Source organism: Teleopsis dalmanni, chromosome X, assembly GCF_002237135.1.
Source record: "Teleopsis dalmanni isolate 2A chromosome X, ASM223713v2, whole genome shotgun sequence".
Taxonomy (NCBI): Eukaryota; Metazoa; Arthropoda; class Insecta; order Diptera; family Diopsidae; genus Teleopsis; species Teleopsis dalmanni.
The window spans coordinates 52,990,783-53,013,877 of record NC_051848.1 but is presented as its reverse complement, the minus strand read 5'-3'; the positions used below and the strand labels follow the sequence as shown (position 1 = coordinate 53,013,877).

Below are 23,095 nucleotides of genomic sequence, written 5' to 3'. Positions count from 1 at the left end.
CATTCATAACTTTGAGTCATTGTTTATTACACACTGCACAATTATTTACTGCATTTAAAATTGTGCTTTGTGTAATTAATTGTTACTCTAACAATAACCGCTCAATTAATACAAAAACAAAAACAAAAAGAGTAAGAAAAGCAAAAATATTATGGGTGCCACTACCTCACTCATTCACTGGCTTCATTTACCGACTGATCTGCCGACGAAAGCGTACACACGGAGTGGTGTGCACTGCTAGCGCATTCTTACATACTCGTAAGTTGGGCTGTTAACATTTCGAAAATTGACGTTCACAGCGCAGCGCTGTTGGCTTTATTTTGCTTATAGCAATTTTTGTTTTGATGTGCTTGGTTGTTGGTGAGTGGCTGACGGATTTGTGCGTTCGGTCGTTTCGTCTTGCCAATGTGTAATAATCAAAAAGAGAATTGTTAAGTGAGTCAGTCAGTTAGTTTAAAAGTAAGCGTTGTCGTTGTTAGTACGACATTTTCTTGTTTGTGTAAGCAAATTAAAATTTAATAAAACACGTTCAAATTTTAAGCGGGGAATAAATAAAATAAATTATATGTTGATAAAATATAATAAAAAATAATTATAATTTAATAATTTAAAATTTCATAAATACTACTATATTTAATTAAAAAAAACATATATGTGAAAACTTTTATTTTAACAAAATTTGTTACGAAAATGTAATGAAAATATAAACAAAACTCAATATATAACACAAATACAAACAAAACTGCTGCACTCTTGCTGTGTGCGTGTTAACAAGATTTTTTAGCCGTGCCTTTGTTGTTGGTTTCATGACGTTTATTTTTGTTTTTATGTTTGAAACAGAAAAAAATATGTTAAAGTAACGAATTTTTCATTTTGTTTGCGAACCGAGAAACTAAAGTCGGCATTGTTGGTATTATTGCTTGCTATACATACATATATTTTTCTTATTGTTGCGGGTTTTGTGTGCTGTGCTGTAATTTTTTTTTTTTGGTTTTTTTGTTACCTGCTGGTATTAAGTTTTTAACTTGGCTAGTGTTAAATACAATATAAATTAATTGTGATAAATAAAAATCTATAAAATTCTTAATAAAAAAAATATTTTATGTGTATTTGTTTGTATTTGTTATTTTTCTCTGAGTGTGTGTGTGTGTGTGTGTGTTGTACTTACCTTTTTCTGAGAAACACACAAGAAAGCTGATCGGGCTTTTGCTGATCTGACTTGAGCTAAACTTAATATTTCTGTGTTGTTGTGTTGTTGTAGCAGTTGTTGTTGTTTGTTATATCTTAACGTGTTGTGTTATTCCAATAAGAAAAGTTATTCTTGCATTTTTTGGGGCGTTGTCGCCAGTTAGCCAAAGTTGTCTTATAAGATTTAATGATTAACGTAAAATAAAAGTGAATTTGTTAATAAACAAAATTAAAAATAAACAAATATTTATAAATATAAAATATAAAAAATAAAAATTTAATATAATTATAATATTGATTTTAAATATGAAATATAAATGTATATATTCATTTATACATATGAATTAATTTATCGATTAAAATTTTTAATAGTATCTGTGTATATATTCTATTTACTATTATGTAAATGTATTTTGTTACGATTTTCTTTGAAATTCACTTGTTGCATATTAGTAATTCCCGAAATCCACCTTCTCCCGCCTATCTGCTTTTGTCCACACCATAACCCATATCTGCTTATCATGGGTTTGTATGGTTGTATGGTTGTATGTGATTTGTGTATTTGCTTATATGTGCCAATAATACGCGCAATTTCAAAACTTAGATTAGATAAGTGCAAGTTTGCTTTGATATAATAAAAAAATATAAAAAAATGTGAAATATGTATGTATTTTAATGTTGTTACAATATTAAAGTTATATTAAAGCGGCAAGTGTATAATTATTCCCTTCTTACAGAAATCATAAAGACCTAATTTTATGCCATATTTCACTTGCTTTCGGTTTTTAAATCACTTCGACAGCAATTAGAGCATAGCAAAGCATTAAACAAAAATAATAAAAAAAAAATATATAAATAAAAAAAATCGCATACATTAAAAATTTGTTTAAGCCACGCATTTATTTAATTCGAAATAGAAAAGTGAAGTGCGAAGTGCGAAGTGTAACAACGAAACAAAAACAAAAAAAAAACGAAAATAATTAAGCAAAACCACCCACTGCAGTCGCGTTGCAGTAAACACAGCCCAGCGTTAACAACAACAAAAAGACTCAACTTTTACTGCCAGGTAAGTTGACAAAATTTTCTCAATGTTAATACCTTTTTTTCCCACCATTGCGATATACATACACACATACATACATGTGCATGCATAATGTATTAAATATTTATAAGGTTAGGCTCTCAAAAAAAGCCGTTAAGGTTAAAGTCAGTGGAAAAACTGATTTGATTTATTTATGGTCCAATTGAGGTGCATCCTAACTAAATCTGGGATCACAACTTACAGTTGTCCTTTTATCCCCGTGGAGCATAGGGCCTCTGCTATAGATCTAAACCTAACTCTATTGGGTGTTTCGCGGCATATATCATTCCAGTTATAATTTGCAACATTAAGTTCTCTGTCCATAGTTCTGCACCATGTTTGTGCTGGTGCGCCAGGTCCTCTAGAACCTTGGAGGTTCCATCTGAGTGCTGTTCTTGCAATATGGTTCGCAAGTCTTTGGAGAGTGTGGCTTATCTATTGCTATTTGCGTCGACCAATCTGAACTTGAACGATTTTTTGCTGTGTACGGCTCTACAAGTCTTCATTTCTTATTTTTTAGGGCATCTTATACCAAATATTCTGTGCAAGCACTATTGTTCTTTTAACAGTTGCAACTTATCTAAATTTTGGATTATTGTGCTTCTAAAAGTAGGTTCTTCTAAAGCTTAAGCCGTTAAGCTTAAAGTCAGTTTATAAACGCTACACAATTCCCCATTAAATATCATTAAAGTAAATCACTTGAAGACAATTTTGAAATCTTTTATTTGTAACCCAATTCAACTACAATTTATATTGAATTTGGATTTTTTTTATAGTACTAGGTTCTTTTGAATACCATTTAGGAAAAGTCAATTTGAATACACTTCGTATTTGGCCCAATCAAACTGCAACTTTTTGAAAAAGTTAAAGTCAATTAAATTTAGCCTAATCTTTTTTTTTTTAAACATCCTTCATTGGATATGAATGGTACAATCCTAACTATTTGTTAATTTATTACTATTGCAGAATTGTACTTAATACATATGTATGAAGTAATACGTTTGCGGATTTACTGAACCAGTGTTGAGCTCCCATAGAATTTGGCCCAATTAAACTACAAATATTGGATATATTTACGAAACACTTTTAACGTTAAGCTTTCATTAACTACTTAAGCAAAAACTTAAAGACTTTGAACCTATCAGTCTATATGGTTTTTGATTGAGAACAGTTAAACAACTACTCAATCCCTAAATTGGAGGAAAAATGAGGAAAAGTACATCTGATTTTCAGTCGTCTCATCCTTGGCATAAACGTAGCAGTTAAAAGCATTATCAACAATATATTAACGTTGAGGAAAATTCAGCACTTTCACATTAACAGAACAGCGATTAAAGAGTTTTCAAAGTTTTCAGGCAGTTAAGATAATAAGATGCGAGTGGACATTTCTGTGTTTTTATGAATAGCCAAGCTGGTATCTAAGTTAATCATTTACAAGTGTAGGGGCGATTTTAAGATTAGTGACTTTGTGTTGTTCTAAATGAGAAAAGTGAAGCAGGTAAAGTCCATTTGATTTGGGCTTTAGGCCTCACTTAAATTTATTACAGAAAATTGAAGTGCTAATAAGATAATCAGACATGACACTAACCTTTAGCATACAGATATATTAACTGATATAGGCACTATGATTTCTTCTTTTAATTATCTAGACAATGACAAAAAATCTGCAAGAGTTAAAAAATAACTAGCAATCTTAACCAAAATATACCACAAAAGAACAACAACTCTTTTAAGTTTTACAAGAAGTAGTGTAAATCTGTTAACGTTCATCCAATTCATAGCTCTGCAAACGATAAAATTTGGTGTCTCAGTATAGAATTTCGTAGCAACTGTACGAAGAAGAAAGAATTGAAAATCTTTTTTATTTTCTGTCCGATTCTCTCCAAACCAAGAGTAACTTGTTAGGAGATTTCTAATTTGAGGCAAAAAGACTTTAAAGGTTTCTATTGAAGTCCTGAGAGTTCCATTTGAGTCTTACTGAGAAGATGAGTAAAAATTTCATCAATGATTTTGAAATGGATCGTGGACCTATGGGATTCACACATTTCAAGGTGAGACTAAACTAAGTGTGAGGTCTAATTTTTTTAAAGTTCAACGTTTGACAAATGTTATTCTTATGTTATATCGTTCACACCATTCAGTTACTTAAAGTAATTAAATACTAAATCTGTTAGGATTACTAATTAATTTTTAATAAGCAATTAATATTGATAATTTTATCATTACCGTGCGCTTATTTATTATATCATTTAGACAAATATAAGAAATTGTAATTAGATATATGTAGATTTTTATATATCCATGTTTACTATAAAATATATGAAATAATTCTAAGAAATCAAAAAGCTATTATCGTAAAATTGCCAGAAGCCACAAAGTTAGTTGCGGAAAACAGTTTTTATTTGTCTTTCTGTTGTTGCAGTGAAATTTGAACCTTAATTTTTTTTTTTTATAATTAAAGTAATTACAACAAAATTGCTTTGGTTCTGCTACAAACAATTTTAATTTATTTCCTATTAAAAACGACAAAGAATGTATATTTTTACACGGAAATAAGCAAAATATTGCAACATTTTTTATATGCGGTAGAAGTGCCTGAGCTGCAGAGTTTATTGCACTTTAACATGTGCCCAAAACTTCTTCACATGCAACTTCATACGAGCTGCCGACTTCGGTACTCGTACGATTGGCAGAAACTTTAAAGAACGTGCGATTTACTCGTTATTTAGTCAGTAAGTTGGTTGGTTAATGGTTGAGAGTCCTTGTGCCACATTTCTCTGCTTCGTCATGCACTCGTACGAGTTCTCGTGTTACACACAAAGCGAACAAGTCTTCTCAGTTACTTTCGAAACATGTGCAGATTGCGTACTCGTACGAGTAAAAAAAAAGTATAATATTACGAGTACACCAGACACTCTTACGAAATTCTTTTTCTGGTTTCGGCGATTAGTTCATTAATATTTTATTTATTTATTGTTATTTAATACAATTTGTATATTGATAGTATAGACTTAATATTATTTTATTTATATGAAGCCTTGTTTGGACTCACATGATTCCAAGCTGACTCTATATTAGGCATAGGCCACTTCTCTGAACTCAACAATATTGCTGTATGATCTGCCAAGGTGTATGGATTGACTGTTAATTTCGTTTAGTGTTGATCTACGCCAGGTAATCTTAGGCTTTCCTCTTCTTCTACTACCTTGCGGATTATATGTAAGGGCTTGAAAACAAGACATAATAGATTAACTTAAAGATTATTTTATTGTTATAATAAAGATTGATTTAATTAAATACTTCAATAATACAATTTTGAAATTAATTTAAAATGAAAATCATTAAATATTTAATTTTATTATATTTCATTAATTTTAAAATAATTTCATAGACCATTAAAAAATATTTATAACTACTTTTCTGACTGGTTTCAATTGGTGTCATAAGTAAAGATTGCTTCCAACTTATGTATGTATCATCCATTGCCTATCCGCTTATAACGGAATTAGGCAACATCTCTCCAAAGGACATACTGGCATTCTTAACTGCTACTCGTCTATGGAATTGAAGTGGGTATGTCACAATAATCCTCGAGGATGAAGTGACGCGGTAGCTACTTCCCAACCCATCTTTTGAAAAAAAAAAAAATGTATGTGTCATAAGTAGGAAAAAATCTTTATGGTTTGATATAATAACATATTCCTTGAAAAAAAAAAATATTTTCCATCATTATAGATTATACTTTTACTTTTAAACTATAATAATAAGAACAGCTCCTGTAAAAGAAATCCTTTGCTTGCTCTAAAGTACCGTCCTTTATAGGGTATGTACTAGAACTATCATAAGTAAAGAATTTTCTCAACTTATGTATATGTCATAAGTAGGGAGAAATCTTAATGGTTTGATATATGGTAATAACAATTTCCTTGGAAAGAAAATATTTTCCGCCATTATAGATTAATATAATCGCTTGAAAAAAAAGGATTTCCTTGCTCCACAATAGTAATAGTTTAATAAAACAAATAGTTATAGAAAAGACTTTTAATCTAAAATATTAAGAGCAACTCTTGTAAAAGAAATCCTTTGGTTGCTCTAAAGTACTGTCCTTTATAGGGTATGTATTAGAACTAGATGATATTTCCACTATAAGTTCACAAGTTGCTATGGGTTTTATGAAACAACTTTCAATCTTTTTGAAATATTTTCAAAACAAATATTGCTTTTTGCTCCAAAAATAGCCCTTGAAATTAACGAATGGATAAGTTATTTGCTGTTAAAGCCAGCAAATGAACGAATGACTGAGAGGACAGTATTTCGATAAAGGACCAATTTTACTGTTGCATGTAATTGTCAATTGATGGTCTGACCAAAAATATTTCTTTTTAAAAACACTCTCCATCTAAAAGATAAGATTAATAATTTTTTTAACTCCTTAACAGCTTTCTAAATGAGTGCTATTACATATTTATTATAGTCTATTACAATAGACTATTATATATTTGCAGTCCATAAGGGACAATAAAATGAAGGAGTGCAAAAACATCTTAAGAACATAGTTCACTGTAATATGGTATATGTGATAGAAACTGATAATAATGATTATATTATAAAGGAGTCAATCGATATCGGACATACTTAATTTTGTTTATGGTCAACTACTAGGCATATTAAATTCTAATTTTTTTATCATAAAAGACGATATTTTGTTAATTTTTTTTTATGAGGTGTATTGAAAACAGTAGATTGCAGTGAAGAGTAGATTTAGTGACTACTTTTGAAATAGGCACATGGCTTGTTATTGTACCAGGTATATATCTGTCAGAAATTTGTCCTTAATTGGTATGTTACTCTTAACATTATTTAAAACGTCTATTCTATTTTCGAGAAATCGCACTCTATACTTTTGCATTTCATACCAAAAGAACCTTTCTAAAATATGAACAAGGCTTGTTATTGTATTAGTTATACAATAGACGTTAAACGTTATGTTACACTTAATGATAAGAATATTTTCGACTTTCTACATTGTTTTGCTTATTGTATATAAAGCTGTATACTGATCACACTCTACATTAGTAAATATGTATCTCTTGTATTACAATAGTCATTGCCTTCAAAACCGTCGTAAATTTTGGGCAACTCTAGAACTACTATTTTTATAGAAGTTTCAGTAAGGATTTTGGTCATTTCACTATCAAAATAAATGCTATATAAATTAATATTCTATTACTATATGGATTTAAAAATTATACATCATACTATAGAATATAATTAAATATTGTTGCTTTATTCGACTGGCTTGGTGTTTTATAATTCAAAATTGTTTTTGTTCTATGCCAAAAAATCTATTTCGAATAGATCAAAGGAATAGTAGTGTGAGAATTTCACCTCTAAAAATTTTTTTAATTTTTAATCAAGTGCCCAAGAGGCGGCCATACAAAATTTATACATATTTTATAGCAAATCTACTGGAATCTTCATTACGATACAAACAACTTGATACGTTCATTAACCCTTGTAATCAACAATTTCGATGTATGGATCTAAGTTAGTTATTTGGAAAGTTATATTCTCAATATTTTTAATAATATAATTATGTATACCAATTTTATTATAGAGTCAAACTTCCATAACTCGAAGTACAATTTTGTAAAGAACAGGTTCGACTTATGCAGAATTTGAGTTGAAGAATTTTTTGTAATTGTATATTATTTGTTCTCTAAACCCTGTTGCACTCTATTTAACATAGTTCAAGTTGTGGAAAATTTGAGTTATAAAAGTTGGAGTTCTGGAAGTTTGACTGAACTATTAAAAATTAAAAATAACTAAACTCATTTGTGGTCATAAAAATATTGTTTATCTTTTTTTATTTCTACTTCATTTCAAAAAAAAAAAATAATATTCTTAAACTTCTTAATTAAATTCTTAGTTAAAAATATGTTTTTTATGGCTTTTTAGTTTAGTAACTCTAATTTCAATCTAATTTCACTCTAAATTCACTCTAATTAGAAATCAGGAGTAGACAGATTCATCAATTAGAAATAATAATGCAACTAAGATTAAATCTGGAGATGTAGTTGTATAGATCAACTTATCGAAAATACTATTAGTTCATATTTTAATATTGTTTGTATGGATATCTACTTTCATCAGTTTTAGTTTAGGTATACTTTATATATCTTCTTTTACATATATATAAACATTACATATATACTAACGTGTAGAAAGTTTAAGGAAGAAAAAATGAAAAAGACATAAATAAATAAACAGAATAAATAAAACAGAAGAAATGAATGTCGGTAAATCGAATGTGTACTCCCACTCTTCTGCGTGGCCAAGCACGACGCGCACCTCACTGTCGATCTAGACTCCCTTTAAAAACATGTACCTACCAACCAACCTGTTTTGCACTACATTGGCTTTTACCTTAAGACGTTAACAATACACAATGCACAATGCACCAGGCCATTGCACGGAACCACAAAAGTAACAATAAATCTAATGACAAAGCAAAAATCGAGTTTCCAAGATAAGGTCAACAAAAAAAAAAAATGGAACGAAAAAAAAAAAATCAAAACTCAGGAGAGAGAAGAAAAGGGCTGTAACGTAAGAAAGAAAGCTAAGTACAGTATATGCAAATTTTTTATTCGCAACTTCTCTAAATAATTTCAATATAGTTTTTCTTAGTCACATTTTTGAAATATTTTTATTTTTTTTATTTTTTTTTAAACTCAAAGAGACTATTTATTTCTATAAAAAATTATTGTTATTTTTTTTGAAAACCCTCTCTTTTTTTTACTATCAAGTCTAGTATATTTAGAATCGCTTGAAAAAATAACTCGGCATTACAACTACTGCATAAGAAAAAAACATTAAAAAAAAAATAAAACCATTTAAAAAAATATAATCAAAACTCTTTATATATTTAAAAACACAATAACAACAAAAACAAAAAATTATATTAATTTCTTTTAAAAATAAATGAATAAAATCTACAAAAACTAACTCAAGAAGCTAAGCCAAGCTCTGGCATTTATGTTACGAGAGATGGTTCTATATACAATTTATGTAAATTATTTAATCATAATACAAAATAAATTATTTTAAAAATAAATTTAAACAATTTTATTTTAATAAATATTTATTATTTTAATAAATATTTATTATTTTAATAAACATTATTTTTAATATAAGTTGAAATTTAACATCAGTTAATACAAGTGACTATTGTATTCAATAGAAATTAGCATATTTGGTAGAGAGATTTTCGAAAAGTAGTGAACTACAACAACAAAAATTCTTTTTTATATTATTTTAATTAATTGAATTTTTGCGCTGACCATACAGCTGTTTCGAGTGTTGCCGAATACCCACCATTAATGGTCTTGGAAATAATTCTTGTATTTATTTATTCATAAATAATCATCAGGAATCGAACTTGTGCCCTGCCAAATTTAAAACTCAGAGTCAGCGCTCCTTAATCAATTGATCCAAATCCGTACTTAACTTTTATGTTTTCAAATTTTTCTGAAACTTTGTTAATTTGCTGTGAAATTTTTATTAACAAAGTCACTCTCTGTATTTATATTAGAATGAAATCACAAGCTGTAGAATAATCATATTTTTATTTTTTAATTTTTAAATTTCAATACTATTCTGTTCAATACTATTCAATAATTATAATTATCTAACTTCATTAGCACGTTTTTGTATGCATTTTGTATGCAAATTTGTCTATACATAAATTTACATAGATTTGAAATATAATTATTGGTAAGTAGTATATCCAAAATAAAGACATTCATCACGACATCAATATCGACACAGTAGCCTTAACTATATGTATATTACATATGTTCAGACTGTTATTAATGCCGACTGACACATCCTAAGCGTAGACATCCACTAAGATCTCAACGTCGACACAATAGCACTGTTTATACATATATTACTTATCTTCGAACTGCCGATTAATATCAAAGAAAAGCTTCTACTACGATCTTAACATGAATGCAATAGATGCAGTAGTCAAATGCATCTAAAAATCTAGTATAAAGCACAACACCATTAGAAAAATGATCCCCACATTAAAAATGATTTATTTTAAAGTTGATGTCTGAAATATCACATATCTATACCTTCATAATAGTATGGATCAAAGCGGGGGATTAGGCATCATGAGTCACACTTTTATGAAGGTCATCGTACAATGTACATATCACCTTTAACAGCGGTTCTGTTAAAAATGTATAAGATATATAAGCAGAGCTGGAAGGAAGCTTGACTTCTTTGTTGAAGTCATTGGCACTTTATTAGGATTAATAGAACATATTTGTTATGCACAAATCTGTTTAGAGAGTCACACTTTTGTTGTCCACTTGGCTAAAATTCCCAAAGTCCCAAGAAACTATTTTGAAAACCGATAGTTTAGTACGGAGAACGAACATTTGCGAGGAATGAAGGATTAATGAGTTGAACAGAGATTCAAAAAAACTTCATTAATATTTTTTTTTTGTTTGTATACAGAATTTTTCAAATACCCCCTCGTAATCGTATTGTTATTAAAAACATCATAATAACTGATATTATTTGAATTTGCGTCCTTTCATCAATTTAAATTTTTTTCTTATTCCAAGCGCATATATCCAAGTTTTTTTGAAAGGAATTTTTTTCATTTTTTTTATAAAAAATAATTGCATTATTTGCTTTTAAATCAATTATTTGTTAGTAAAATATATAATTTTTTTTAATATTCTGCTTAAAAAAAAGAGCCATATTTACTTAGACAGCATTTTTATGCTCTGAACTCATGTTAGGTATAAGCTTAAGATCTAAATCTTACCAAGTGGTTGAATATGAAAAGTTAGAATACGTTGCTTCTGATCCATTGCTTTTCAAGGGCTAATCGGACTGATTTGATGACTTAACTAAATTTTGTTTGTCTGAGAACAAAATAAATTCATAAAACCAATGCTTGGAGGAGTGAAGTTGCTTTTGTCCAAATTCTTAGTAATTTTCTTTAATATGAATATTTGTTGATCATCTTTTACTGAGAAACTTTAATTGAAGACACATCAATTTTCTTACCATTATTTACACTACTTATTATTCCTGGTAATCTCTTTCAAATTAATTATACAATACCATAACTGTCCTATGAAATAAATATAAGACGCAAATAAATTAAATCAAAAGTATATAGATTTTATAACAATTTAGTTATTAAGTATTATTAAATTTTTTAAATCTATATTCTCACTAGATGGTCAAAGCTTTCAGATTTTCAGTTGTTTTTATTAAGAGCTATTAACCATAACTCTTTAAATGGCTTTATAGTTGAGTTATTGAAAGTTCTTCTTCTAGATATCTGCACTCGGTTACTTCACCTATTACTTAGCGAATTTCATATTAATGTAATGTGTAGAACATAGTTATATATCGTATAAGAGATTCAATAATATCTACACCTTTTAACGTATGAGTTTCCAAAGCTTTAATTTTCATCCGTAATTTGGAAATCCTGAATGGGAGATATTTTGGACTCCATTCAAAGAACTGAGTGGGTATTATTTAATTAGAAATGTTTGTAAGCAGAAAATGTTTACCAAAGTCACAGTCCTCCACTTCGTTAGCAGCATAAAATCCTATTACTTTCTATTCTTATTATAAAAATGTTTATAAACAATAGATTTGTTATTCACTGGACTGTATACGCTGTGACGATATGAACGGATACAATTGGATATGAGATTCTGAGACGAGATCAGGTACACACTGTAAATCTTTAAGTTATTGATCCAGTTATAATGCAATGCCATTCACTTCTCGATATTTGTGAATATGGTGATTGAACGGATTGACTATGCGATGGCAGCTTAACAAGAAAAAACTTTTTTCATTCGGTCCGTATAGTCACTATAATTCATAACACGTAGTTTCGTTTTAAGACTCAATATTAATATGAAATCTTCAGAATTTGTTTGTTGGAAGAGGCAGGCTTCTCGCCTTCTTCCTTATTTGTCATTGAGCATCTACTATTAACGATGTATTTAATTGCGACAAGCTTAAAACCACAAACCATTCGTCTGAAGTTTAAGTGTCCACTTCCGCTAACTTTTTTTTATACAAATCAAACTTATTTTGTGAAAATTTGGACATCGATGAAGTCTTTAATATTTTTACATTATATAAAAATTTGCTTAAATGACCTCAGCTTTCTCACAGATCATTTTGAATGATGGACGTTGTATAATTTCTTTAAAGCCTCTAATTACGTTTTATATTATTTATAATGTAAAAGTTAATATGATTTAATACCTACTACAATTTTAAATAGTGCTTTTGATTCCCCATGATAATAAATATTCTACTGCTAATTTAACAACTGCTTCCATTCTACCCTATTTTTCTAGATTCTAGATTGGAAAAAGCCAAATCAAATGCTACGCTATTTTAAAGTATTTAGACTTCTAGTTTTCTGCCGATCAAAACCAAAATTCGGACTTTATAATGGAATAAGTTGTCGTTACTTGATTAAGAGTGGGTAGATCTGTTTGATACAATGCTTTGTAAACTACATACATTTGTTGATAGATCTCTTCGACGTATTGTAAAAATTTCTAGATTTTAATGGGTCAGTATTTCTGATATGTTCCCCGTTGCAACATTAAAATGATATTCTATTTAACCTCAAAGCAGTACAGATCGGACTTACTCTAAAGTAGTCACTTTATGAATTTCACATTATGGCGCCAAAGTCAATGCTGCAATCCACAATCTAATCGAAGATGTAAACGACCTGAAGTTACATGATGCTGTTCTTCAATGAGGATGGCGACATTCTTAAAAGGAAGTGGCTTTACTTTTACCACAAAACCGCACATAATTTAGTTATTCTATTGAGACTCTATGCTCCGAATTAAAGAAACTGATGATTCAATTAAACTTCTATAAACGATTTTTAAAAGTGTTTTTAATTCTTCTGATCTGATCTAATATCATACAATATTGCAGTTTTCTTATGAAAATTAATTAAATATTTAACTACCTTGTCTTCCATAACAGCTTCCAACTAATGACATATTTAACTAGCTTGTCTTCCATAACTCCTTCCCTTACAGATTATAGAGATTTTATATGACGTTTAAGATGTCGGTTTACAAATTCAATAGAATTCAAATTAAGAGTTTATACATTTATAATAAATAAATTACTGAATATTGCCAATATTGTCTAGTTTTTTTTCCTACTCCAACCGTTTTTAAACCTACTACATTTAAAAATGAACTGACTATTTACTAGCCTTTCCGGAAAGTTAAGAACATGAATCAAAAAAAAAATTCTATGAACTTCAAATGATTTTTTTCTTCCCATGTTCTTTGTTGTTGTGATGCCTAGTTTTCTCCTTAACTTTTAATTTTTTTTTGTTGCTCTAGTAATTGCTGTGGTGTTTGAAAGCATCACACTTATGCTGCTTTAAAGCGCCATAACTTTTATTTTTTTTACATGTGCCGCCGCTGTGATACTCAAACTGGATAAATCTGGTAGCCCCATATGAAAAGCAGATACGTTTTTTTTATTTTATTATATGTGTAATGAATTATATAATATATTTTCCTCTTCTTGTTGGCGTTAAAGCTAGAGTTGAAAAAAGCCTTACCCAGCTACGCCGCTCAAAATCTTGAAACCAGTTTTGTTATTTCCACTTTTATGAGTTTTTGTCAGATACTCGTATTTTTTTTGTTGTTCACATAAACTTCCAAATCTGTTATGTGAGAAAATTTTAATCTACAATACAAGAGTTTGTTAAAGTTTGAAAATGAATTTGGAACAATTTGAATTTGCGAGTTGTCCGTATCGAAAACTAAGTCTTAACACTGCACTTTCTGTTCGAAATTTGCAACTGCACATTAAATTAATAGGCAAGTATTGGGGTGCTCGGTAAGTACTGATTCACCTTGACACGACATTAACCATAAACAATAACCATTCAAATGCTACGACTATACCATGTATTTGCTTCATTAAAGGCCATAAACTGTTACGAGTGAAAGGTTGCATTAAAAAATTTAATAAATTCACAAGATTTCACTAACTTAGATACTAAAACAATTTCAAATTTTTCTTGAAATGAATAGAAAGGTGCAAAAGAAATCGATATTCTGCGGTCCATCTCAAAAAATATCCAAACCATATCCAAAAGCATTTCAATTTGAAAGCTTATTCTCTAGCGCACACATAAGCGTCTTAGTCTAAAAACTTATTCTTTAACATACACAAACGTGTTCATCTGAAATCCTACTCTTTAACATACACAAACGTGTTCATCTGAAATTCTATTCTTTAGTATACACATATATTTGTCCAACTAAAAGTATATTCTTTAGTACATACCTATGCGTCTGTATCGAATATCTTAATTCCTACCAAACTCATAAGTGTGTCGATCTGATAACTTACACTTTAGCATATACCCAAGCATGTCTATAGGATGTCTTAATCTTTAGTATACATCTAAGCGTGGTCATCTAAAACCCTTGCAAAACACATGAAAGTGTCCATCTGAAATCCTACTCTTTAGCATACACATAGGTATACTTGTCCATCTAAATTCTATAGACTTCTATAAATTTTAAATTCCAACTATGTTCTTTAGCACATACCTAAGCGTCTGGATCTGATAGTTTATTTCCTACCCTACACGTAAGCGTATCCATATGATAACTTATATATCCGCATATACCTAAGTGTGTCTATAGGATAGCTTAATCTTTTGTATACCTGTAAGTGAGTCCATATAAAAGCTAGATCTTTAGCATACAGATGAGCCAGATCATATGAGTTCAGTCGTTTGTCGGGAATATCACAAGTATAGACTGAAAATAAATCACTTTTGTCTTTCTTAAACCTTTAAGGCTCTTCAAATAAAATGATTAAAAATTTACTTAGAAACACTATAGTATATAAAACTTAGATGAGATTGATTTCTGACAGCAATCTTTTATTTTTATGTCATGATTTGGTAATAATGATAATACTAGTAATACTGATCTTTGGATATTACCTATACAAGATGTATTGTAAAGTAAACAGCACTTTTTGAAAATTGGTATTTATAATGATACTAAATTGTTTAATATGTGATTGAATAGAACTCCGGTCCCATCTGTTTATCTTGCAGTGCACTTTATATATAAAAACTATGTTCTTCACATATTTTTCAAGGTTAAGAGCAGTATACCTTTATACATACAACTTCTCATTAGAAATACGTTTCATTTTTCATACGATTTTAATCGATATTATTGAGTATTTTGCTTTATTTTTGGGTAAGTCAAAAATAGTGGTATGAAAGAGCTAGTTTGTTCTAACAATTACGACAAGACCTCTCTACCTAATAGGCCAGAGTTGAGGTTGCCACTACATTATCTGATTAGTCACCATGATCAGTGTTATGATCCCATTAAAATGGGTGCGTCTTAGAAGACAAAATATCGAATCTGTGTGATTGTCCTGACCCAAAAATCAAAAACAAAATACTAGTCTTCAATCCTCGTTTACCGTTAGAGTATCCTTAACGAGTGATATCTGAGCTTCATTTAAAGAGCTCAGTCTGTTTTTTTCATGTTAGCTCAGCACAAAATATTTATCATGATCGCAGGGCTTCGTTCCGATCTTAGGTCTAATCCTAGTTAAGGATTTATTATTAAAAAAGGCTTTTAAGTATTAAAGTGTTTAGTGTTTATGAAGACACTAAAAGTGACTTCCGAAAAGTTTTAATGGAAATTGAATCACTACATTTCATTCTTAAATTTATTTCTTAGGGCTGTGGTAGATATGATATATAGTATTAGAAAGTGTTTATAAATAAAAATAAAGTTTTTCTTTTAACACCTATGTTATAACACTTCAATAATTAATTATTCTAATTAAGCTCAAGAAATTTTATTTTTTCTTATTCCAATCTTCTTCCAATCGTAGCTGAATAAATTCATACATGAAACTTATTTACAGATCTACTAATTAATAACCTTAGTCATATTTTTAAATGGACTTTAATTAGATTTCTAGAAGCACATATAAATCTTTTAGTAGAAAATACAAGTACATATCAAAGCGAATAATGTGTCATCAAATACGGTTCCAGACGATTGGGTTTCAATTGAATTGACACAATTTGAGTTTGAACTTAACATTTGACATTAGTCAGAGGAAGTTGAAGCAAACATCAAATGACTTCCAAGCAAGTCAGCTAAATTACTCACGAATGGATTGTGACTATGTGTAAAGATTTGATCAATTATTTGATAAAGTAGTATACTTTGGTAGTGGGAAAAAAAACATTTGAAATATACTAATAAAATGATAAGTTGCGATAAGAATACGGCGTTGATAAACACTCCGTACGACAACTCTTCCATATACATGTATTATACTATATTGATATGGCGAATCAAGTTCATAACCGAACCTTATGCGTCATGATAACGATGTCATTGTTGACGTCTTGCAGAATGTTCAAGTTTGTAAATTAATTCAGAGCTATAACATACATTGTGGTATGAAATCATTTCCAAAATTGTTTAATTAGAATAATAAGCTAAAATACTTTATATTTCTTAATTCATATATCTATAACATAATTTCAAAAATTCTCAAAAACTTTGTCAGATGTCAGATCGGAATCATAGTTTGTTAACGGATTTACTTGATTGCAATTTTAAATATTAAAGACAAGCTATTAAATAAAGCTCAATCTAGAGCACTGCGAGGAATTTGAAAGAGAGTCTATCATGACCTTAACGCTAATTATAATAGGGTAGAAATTAACTATATTCCATATAGTATATAAATACGCATGGATTATGAATATTTGGCGATATCACAAACAGCTGTGTGGTCAGCAAACAATTTACTTAATTTCAAACAATGATTCCCAATCGGTAGTTTTAACGGATGATTAAAAATGGTCCGTGATTCAAATTCAGCAGGTATGGACACATTGTTTATAGTTCATCCACTGAGTCTTGATTTGTTAGAAAATAAGCAAAAAAAATTTTCAATGAATTATATACCTATTTTCTGTGCTAAAATTTTTTAATAAAAGATGGGAAGACTTGACGATATGCAGGCATTTGTATGCAATCTGGCCACTTTCCACTAAAAGGAAATCCAGCATTCTTATTGAGATGTTCCCTAGAGATATTAGTTTTGTGGTAGGTGTACTTACAGATTACTGCAGAGATAGCGAACCGTGCTAGAATATTAAATCTTTTTTTCAATCATACCTTTCGCAGCTGTGGGGAAGATGATTAAAGTGCCCCTCATCTACTTTGTGTTTGCCCAGCTCATGCACATCGGTGAGCTTGATCAATTACAAGACCTCTCAACAGCATTCTAAGTTGCGCCAATGATTCTAGGTGATTTTAAACCTTGAGTTTCCTCTATATATGGTAACACAATGGGCCAATAGGTCTAAGTGGATCCCCTAGGCATCGCCGGTATAACCTAACCTATAACCTATATACCTATTTTATATTCATTATACAAAAATATAGTATCGTAGATAAAATGTCATTATTCGCAGTTTAACCGTGTATAAATAGTGGTGTGTACCAGATTGATGCATTTACTGAGTTTTTTAAATATTTAAAGTCACGTCATGGAACTTATTTTCCTGCAACAAAATATATATGTTCTTACCTTTTTTGCCTATTCTACTGATCACAACGGCTTATATTGATTAATCTGATGATAATCTCTATCAGAATATATAATTGACCATGATAGCCTTTGTGTGCTTGAGATATTATAGTCGATCCATATGAAGTGATTTATCTTTAATCTTTTTTTTATTAGGAGATAGCCTCAAAAGTTTTTTGGATTTTTAATCTGTAAGTCTCGAATGTTTTGTTTTAAATTTGTAAGTCCCTAAGTAAGCTGTAAATAAGTTTTTGATTATGGAATTATGATTGATTATGGAAATTTTTGAATATGATTTAATTCTGGAAAATTAATGCTTCAACATAACTTTTGCACTCATTAAGTAAAATTTTTTTTATTTGATATAAAGTGATTGCAAGTGCTTTCCATAATTTGATATAACTATATCTATTCCTATAGGTTTTATCCTTTGGTTAATAAACTAATGGTAGTCGATTAACATCTATATTCTTCGCATACTGATGCTTTCAATTTGACTTTTGAATGATAGATATTTATACTAATGCCATCTATTGTCAATATATGCGTCGGTAAAGTAAGAACTTTATTGATTCTTTGTTTATATTACTACAAGACCCCATTGTATATCATTTTTATCATTACAAAAAACACTATTGAGTTGAAGTTGAACCAATGTCCGACTTATATCTTTTCGGAAAATGTATTTGATTGATTTCTAACATTCGTTTTGACGAAAGCAACTAAATTCTTAATATAAATTATTATTTTCAATATCGAAGAGTAGTGAATTGAAACAAAAAATATTTTTTATTATTTTAAATTAATTGCATTTTTGGCTGAAAATGCATTTGCAAAAGAAGGAAAGCGTTTTGTCGACATAGAAGCCATTCATAAGACGTGTACCAACATTCGGAATAAAATTCTGTCGGGCAGTCTATATATCCATATAATTCACTTCATTAAGTCAGAAGAGTTCTATTTAAAATAAAATAAGTCGTCTTTATTCAAAAATCTTATTTTGCGTATATTTATAAAGTTCTGTTTAAGTTGGAAATCTCTTTGTATTTGACAGACTACAGTATTTCTAGCCATCTAAGTAAGCTCTATATAAAAAGAAAATATGCAAATAATTGTGAAACCCATTGTTTGCAGCTTAATAATTAGTAAAAATAATAAATTAACATAATTAATTAACGATTAACGATTTTATAAAATTTAAGCAAAGTCTTAAGTTATATACATTAGCTGTGCTCAGTGAATATCTACGCCTTGTAATTTTAATCTGATCACTAAATTGAAAACTTGGTTCAAATATTACAAGGAGGTTAACTATCAAGATTATTTTTATTTATTGTCTATTGTTTATTGTTTATTGTATAAATAATCCTTTCTTCTTTGTGGACTCGTTTCAGATTAAACACTTTACACAAACAATACAAGGAAAGCGAGCCGAAAAAGATGAATTCATAACAGCGAAAAGCAAATGTTCAAATTTTACACCAAAGTACAAATAAATAAAGTTAAGCTCACACAAAAATATCGGTCACGATGCCCATAAATCTAGTAAATACTCCCCGTGCACCGGCACAAAGTTCAGCGAATGAAATAAAAAAGTTTAAATATCGTGACAAATTGAAACTGAAGCTCATCACTGCCGTAGTTCTAAGTTGTTTGGCGTTGAGCGACTTCATACCTCAGATTGGTGTTCACGGGCAAACTCGTGATCCTCGATTTTACTCTAGAGTCGGTGTCAATGATTATCAATGGCCAAATCCTGGTGATCCAGATTACAGGTAAATTGGCAACTATTACATTTCTCTTTACCTAATTTATGATAATATATTTTATTTTGGATTCTTTTTTTTTTTTTGTTATAGAACATACACACATAATGACCGTCGTTATGGTTACTATCAACCAAATGGTTATGGTGCAAACTATCCGGGTAGAAACTCACCAGGTCAATATCCGCAGGGTATGCCAAATGAGGAACGTTTTCGATTTGATCCAGTAAGTACAATTTTATTGCCCATTAAATAAATAGAATATAAATAAGAAAAAAGATTATTTTTCGTTTATTTTTCTTTTCTTTTATTAAACAATAAAATTAAAAAAAAAATATGAACTATTATTATTATTTATACTTTATTTATTCCTCGTTGGGCAACTTTTTTAAATTGTAATGATCCAACCCCAACATTAAATACATATACTATTTTTACTTGATATTCATATTACTGTCGTATAGTAATCAATTATAATCAGGGCATCAAACCGGAACCCTGCCGAAAATCGGAAAAAATCGATATTTTTGCTGGAACAAAAACCGAAACCAAACCGACATTTTTTTTTGTCTTGAACCGGAACGAAAATCGGAATGGAAAAAATTCCGGTTGAATGCTCTGATTATAACCCTCTTCTGGATGGTATCAATAAATCGCTGACTCAGTCCAAATTTGTGAATTTGTAGCGTCAAACTTTTTAGTATGGATGCTGGACTTTCAGTACTAAATATTTGGGGCTTGTGCTTAATCTATTTTAAATTGGCTGATTTCAGCTCTGTAACTCCGCTTTTATCTGTTCGTTGTACGTCCGATCGTTGTAGAGTATCACTGGTAGTTCGTGAATTTCACATACGACAACCGATCGGAGGTGAAAAACTGGCACCACGATAATCAAGGCCCGCAGCTTCGGCTGTCCTGACCATTGAGGTTGACTTTTTAAAGGGAGTATCATTGTGATTGTGTTAAAACCCAAACTTGCGTGGGTAGAATGATTGTATTCATTTTCAATCATTCGTTGTGGAATTGCATTTTTCAACCGGGTGCTGTGCTCCAAGGATCAGTAGAGGTACCTGCTGACGTGGCAGGTACCCACGTTAAATTCTGGACCTTCATCTTTTTCTAATTTTTCTTCCTTCTACTTTTGTTTCCTTCTCACAACCAATTCCAAGTAGCTGATACATTAATCTACATATATATGTCTGATTAGCTTTGCTTGTCGTCGGTGCTTCTACTAATGCGTTAATGCGTTATTGTTATGTTATGTTTATTTATTGTTTTATTGTTATTTTATTATTTTATTATAATAAAACAGACTTTTTTTACCATGTCATAAAATCCATTTCAAAAAAAGGGGGAAATCTATTACATTTTGAGTAAAGTAAATTCTTTGACTGACCATATAGCTGTTTCAAATACCATTATCAAATAACGATTATCAATGGGGTTTAAAAACCACTGGTTTCCAAACTTTATTATATTTTATTATTTATTTATTTTAATTGTCCGTATATTATTTTGGGACTGTAAATGTCACGAATTGAACCCCGTTTAATTTAAACCATGGCTTCGCATTTAACACACAAGGTATTATTTCAATTTGTGTTTCAAGCTTATTAAATTATAAGAAATATTCCAGGCGGGAATAATAAGAACCAAGCTCTTGAAAACAACGTCTATTGATTGTGATTGTGATATAGAAACTTTAAGTATCACCTCAAAAAACGTTTGTTGATGATGACACTTGCAGACTCTGTCTAGAAGAAAAGGCACAGCGGTGCATATGTTGTGCCAATATCCAGCACTGGTAAGCAGAAGAATGTCTTGGGACTCCATTGGGTTAATGATGACTTGGGAGCCAACCTAAAGCTGTAACAAAAGATGTAGTTATGTGGGGGCCACTTCATGGACGGTGCGCTCTCCCAGCGTTCCATAATATATATAAGTCATTTACATTGATATTCAATTTCATATAATTCGCAAAAGTAGTCCAAATAGATTTATTACTTTTATAATAAATTTTAGCTATTGCTATAGATTTTAGTAAAGAAGATATAGAAACACAAGAGAGGATGCACTCTGTATTCCACATTATATTGAACACAACAGTTAAATTTGTTAAGAATCTGAAAAAGAAAGTAAATGTATATAATATATATATACTAATTTAACTATTCAATCTTTGAAATATACATACTTATCTTATTTGTTATTCATCACTGATCTGCATTGCTGACTGATAATTGATCTTTCTTAAGCCAAATATAAACGTTTTTTTCCTTGAATTAATTTGTTTACAATATTCAAATTTTTGTATAAAATAGACGTACGTATCTATTCAATTCTATTCTGAATTTAAGGCAACAAACAGATAAAATTTTTTTTATATATCAGATTAAATGCGGAGTCTTCAGATTTACATTATTACCAGCAGTTAGCTTCCTATCGCTTTCTGAGTATTTCATTTGATTGATATATGATCATTCATATTTTTATTATAATTACAGCAAGGGTAGGAAAAATAGAATAATATTTCATCATAAATATGAACAGAAATCAATCATCAACTAGAATGTTTATATCATCAACATTTTCATTTACTTTGGTGTTTAATTTATCAGTCAAATACACTGTATATGAATGCATTCGGCAAGTAACTAATAGAGGTTCACAGCATATACAGGGTCTTTCTGACATAAACAATTTAAATTCGGGAAGTATTTCCAATTTTTGAACACGCCCATTTGACAACGGACTTTAGTTGAGTTACTTACGAGTATTTTGAACAACGTCTTCCACAAAACTACATATCAGTATTGTTTAGTTTTTGAGATTTCGGGCTTAAAATTCGGAAATTTTAATACGTTATATCCATAAAATTAAATAAATCTTCTAAATTTTCCTTATACGGTAACACAATGAGTCAATTGACCGAAGTGGATTTATTTGGATCACCGGTACAACGTAACCTAATCTAGCCATGAAAATTAGTAACTAGGCATGGCTTTTGGTCTGGAGATATTTTATAACTATATCGTATTTTTTAATAATAATTTTATTTCTAAACGGTCTAATTTGTCAATAGTTAAATAATATTTTTTAATAAATCATTTTTGTACTAAAAAAATTTTATTAAAACCAAAATTTCGACTATATTCTATAGTCAGCTTTAGAGTATTACTAGCTATTATAATAATATAGCAATATTGGTTTATCATCTTCTGGGTACTATAAAAGCTAGTGGCATCTTGAAGATGACATATTATTATTATGTATTATTTAACTACATGTATTGACCAATTAGATCGTATATTCTTTTAAAGTGATAATGACAGTGCTATCATCGACTTTGGCGTATGCT

At 29.6% G+C, this 23,095-nt stretch overlaps 1 protein-coding gene across 1 annotated transcript in view; it reads left to right on the top strand.

The window, feature by feature from the left end:
* The first annotated feature begins 215 nt into the window (after positions 1-215).
* Positions 216-23,095, top strand: part of LOC119687761 (cholinesterase) — a 29,627-nt gene continuing 6,747 nt past the window's right edge. Inside the window, exons 1-4 of the mRNA XM_038102214.1 lie at positions 216-499; positions 1,926-2,254; positions 19,366-19,746; positions 19,831-19,963. Coding sequence (XP_037958142.1) covers positions 19,502-19,746; positions 19,831-19,963 — 378 coding nt within the window. The 5' untranslated portion in view covers positions 216-499; positions 1,926-2,254; positions 19,366-19,501. The remainder of the gene's footprint in view (positions 500-1,925; positions 2,255-19,365; positions 19,747-19,830; positions 19,964-23,095) is intronic.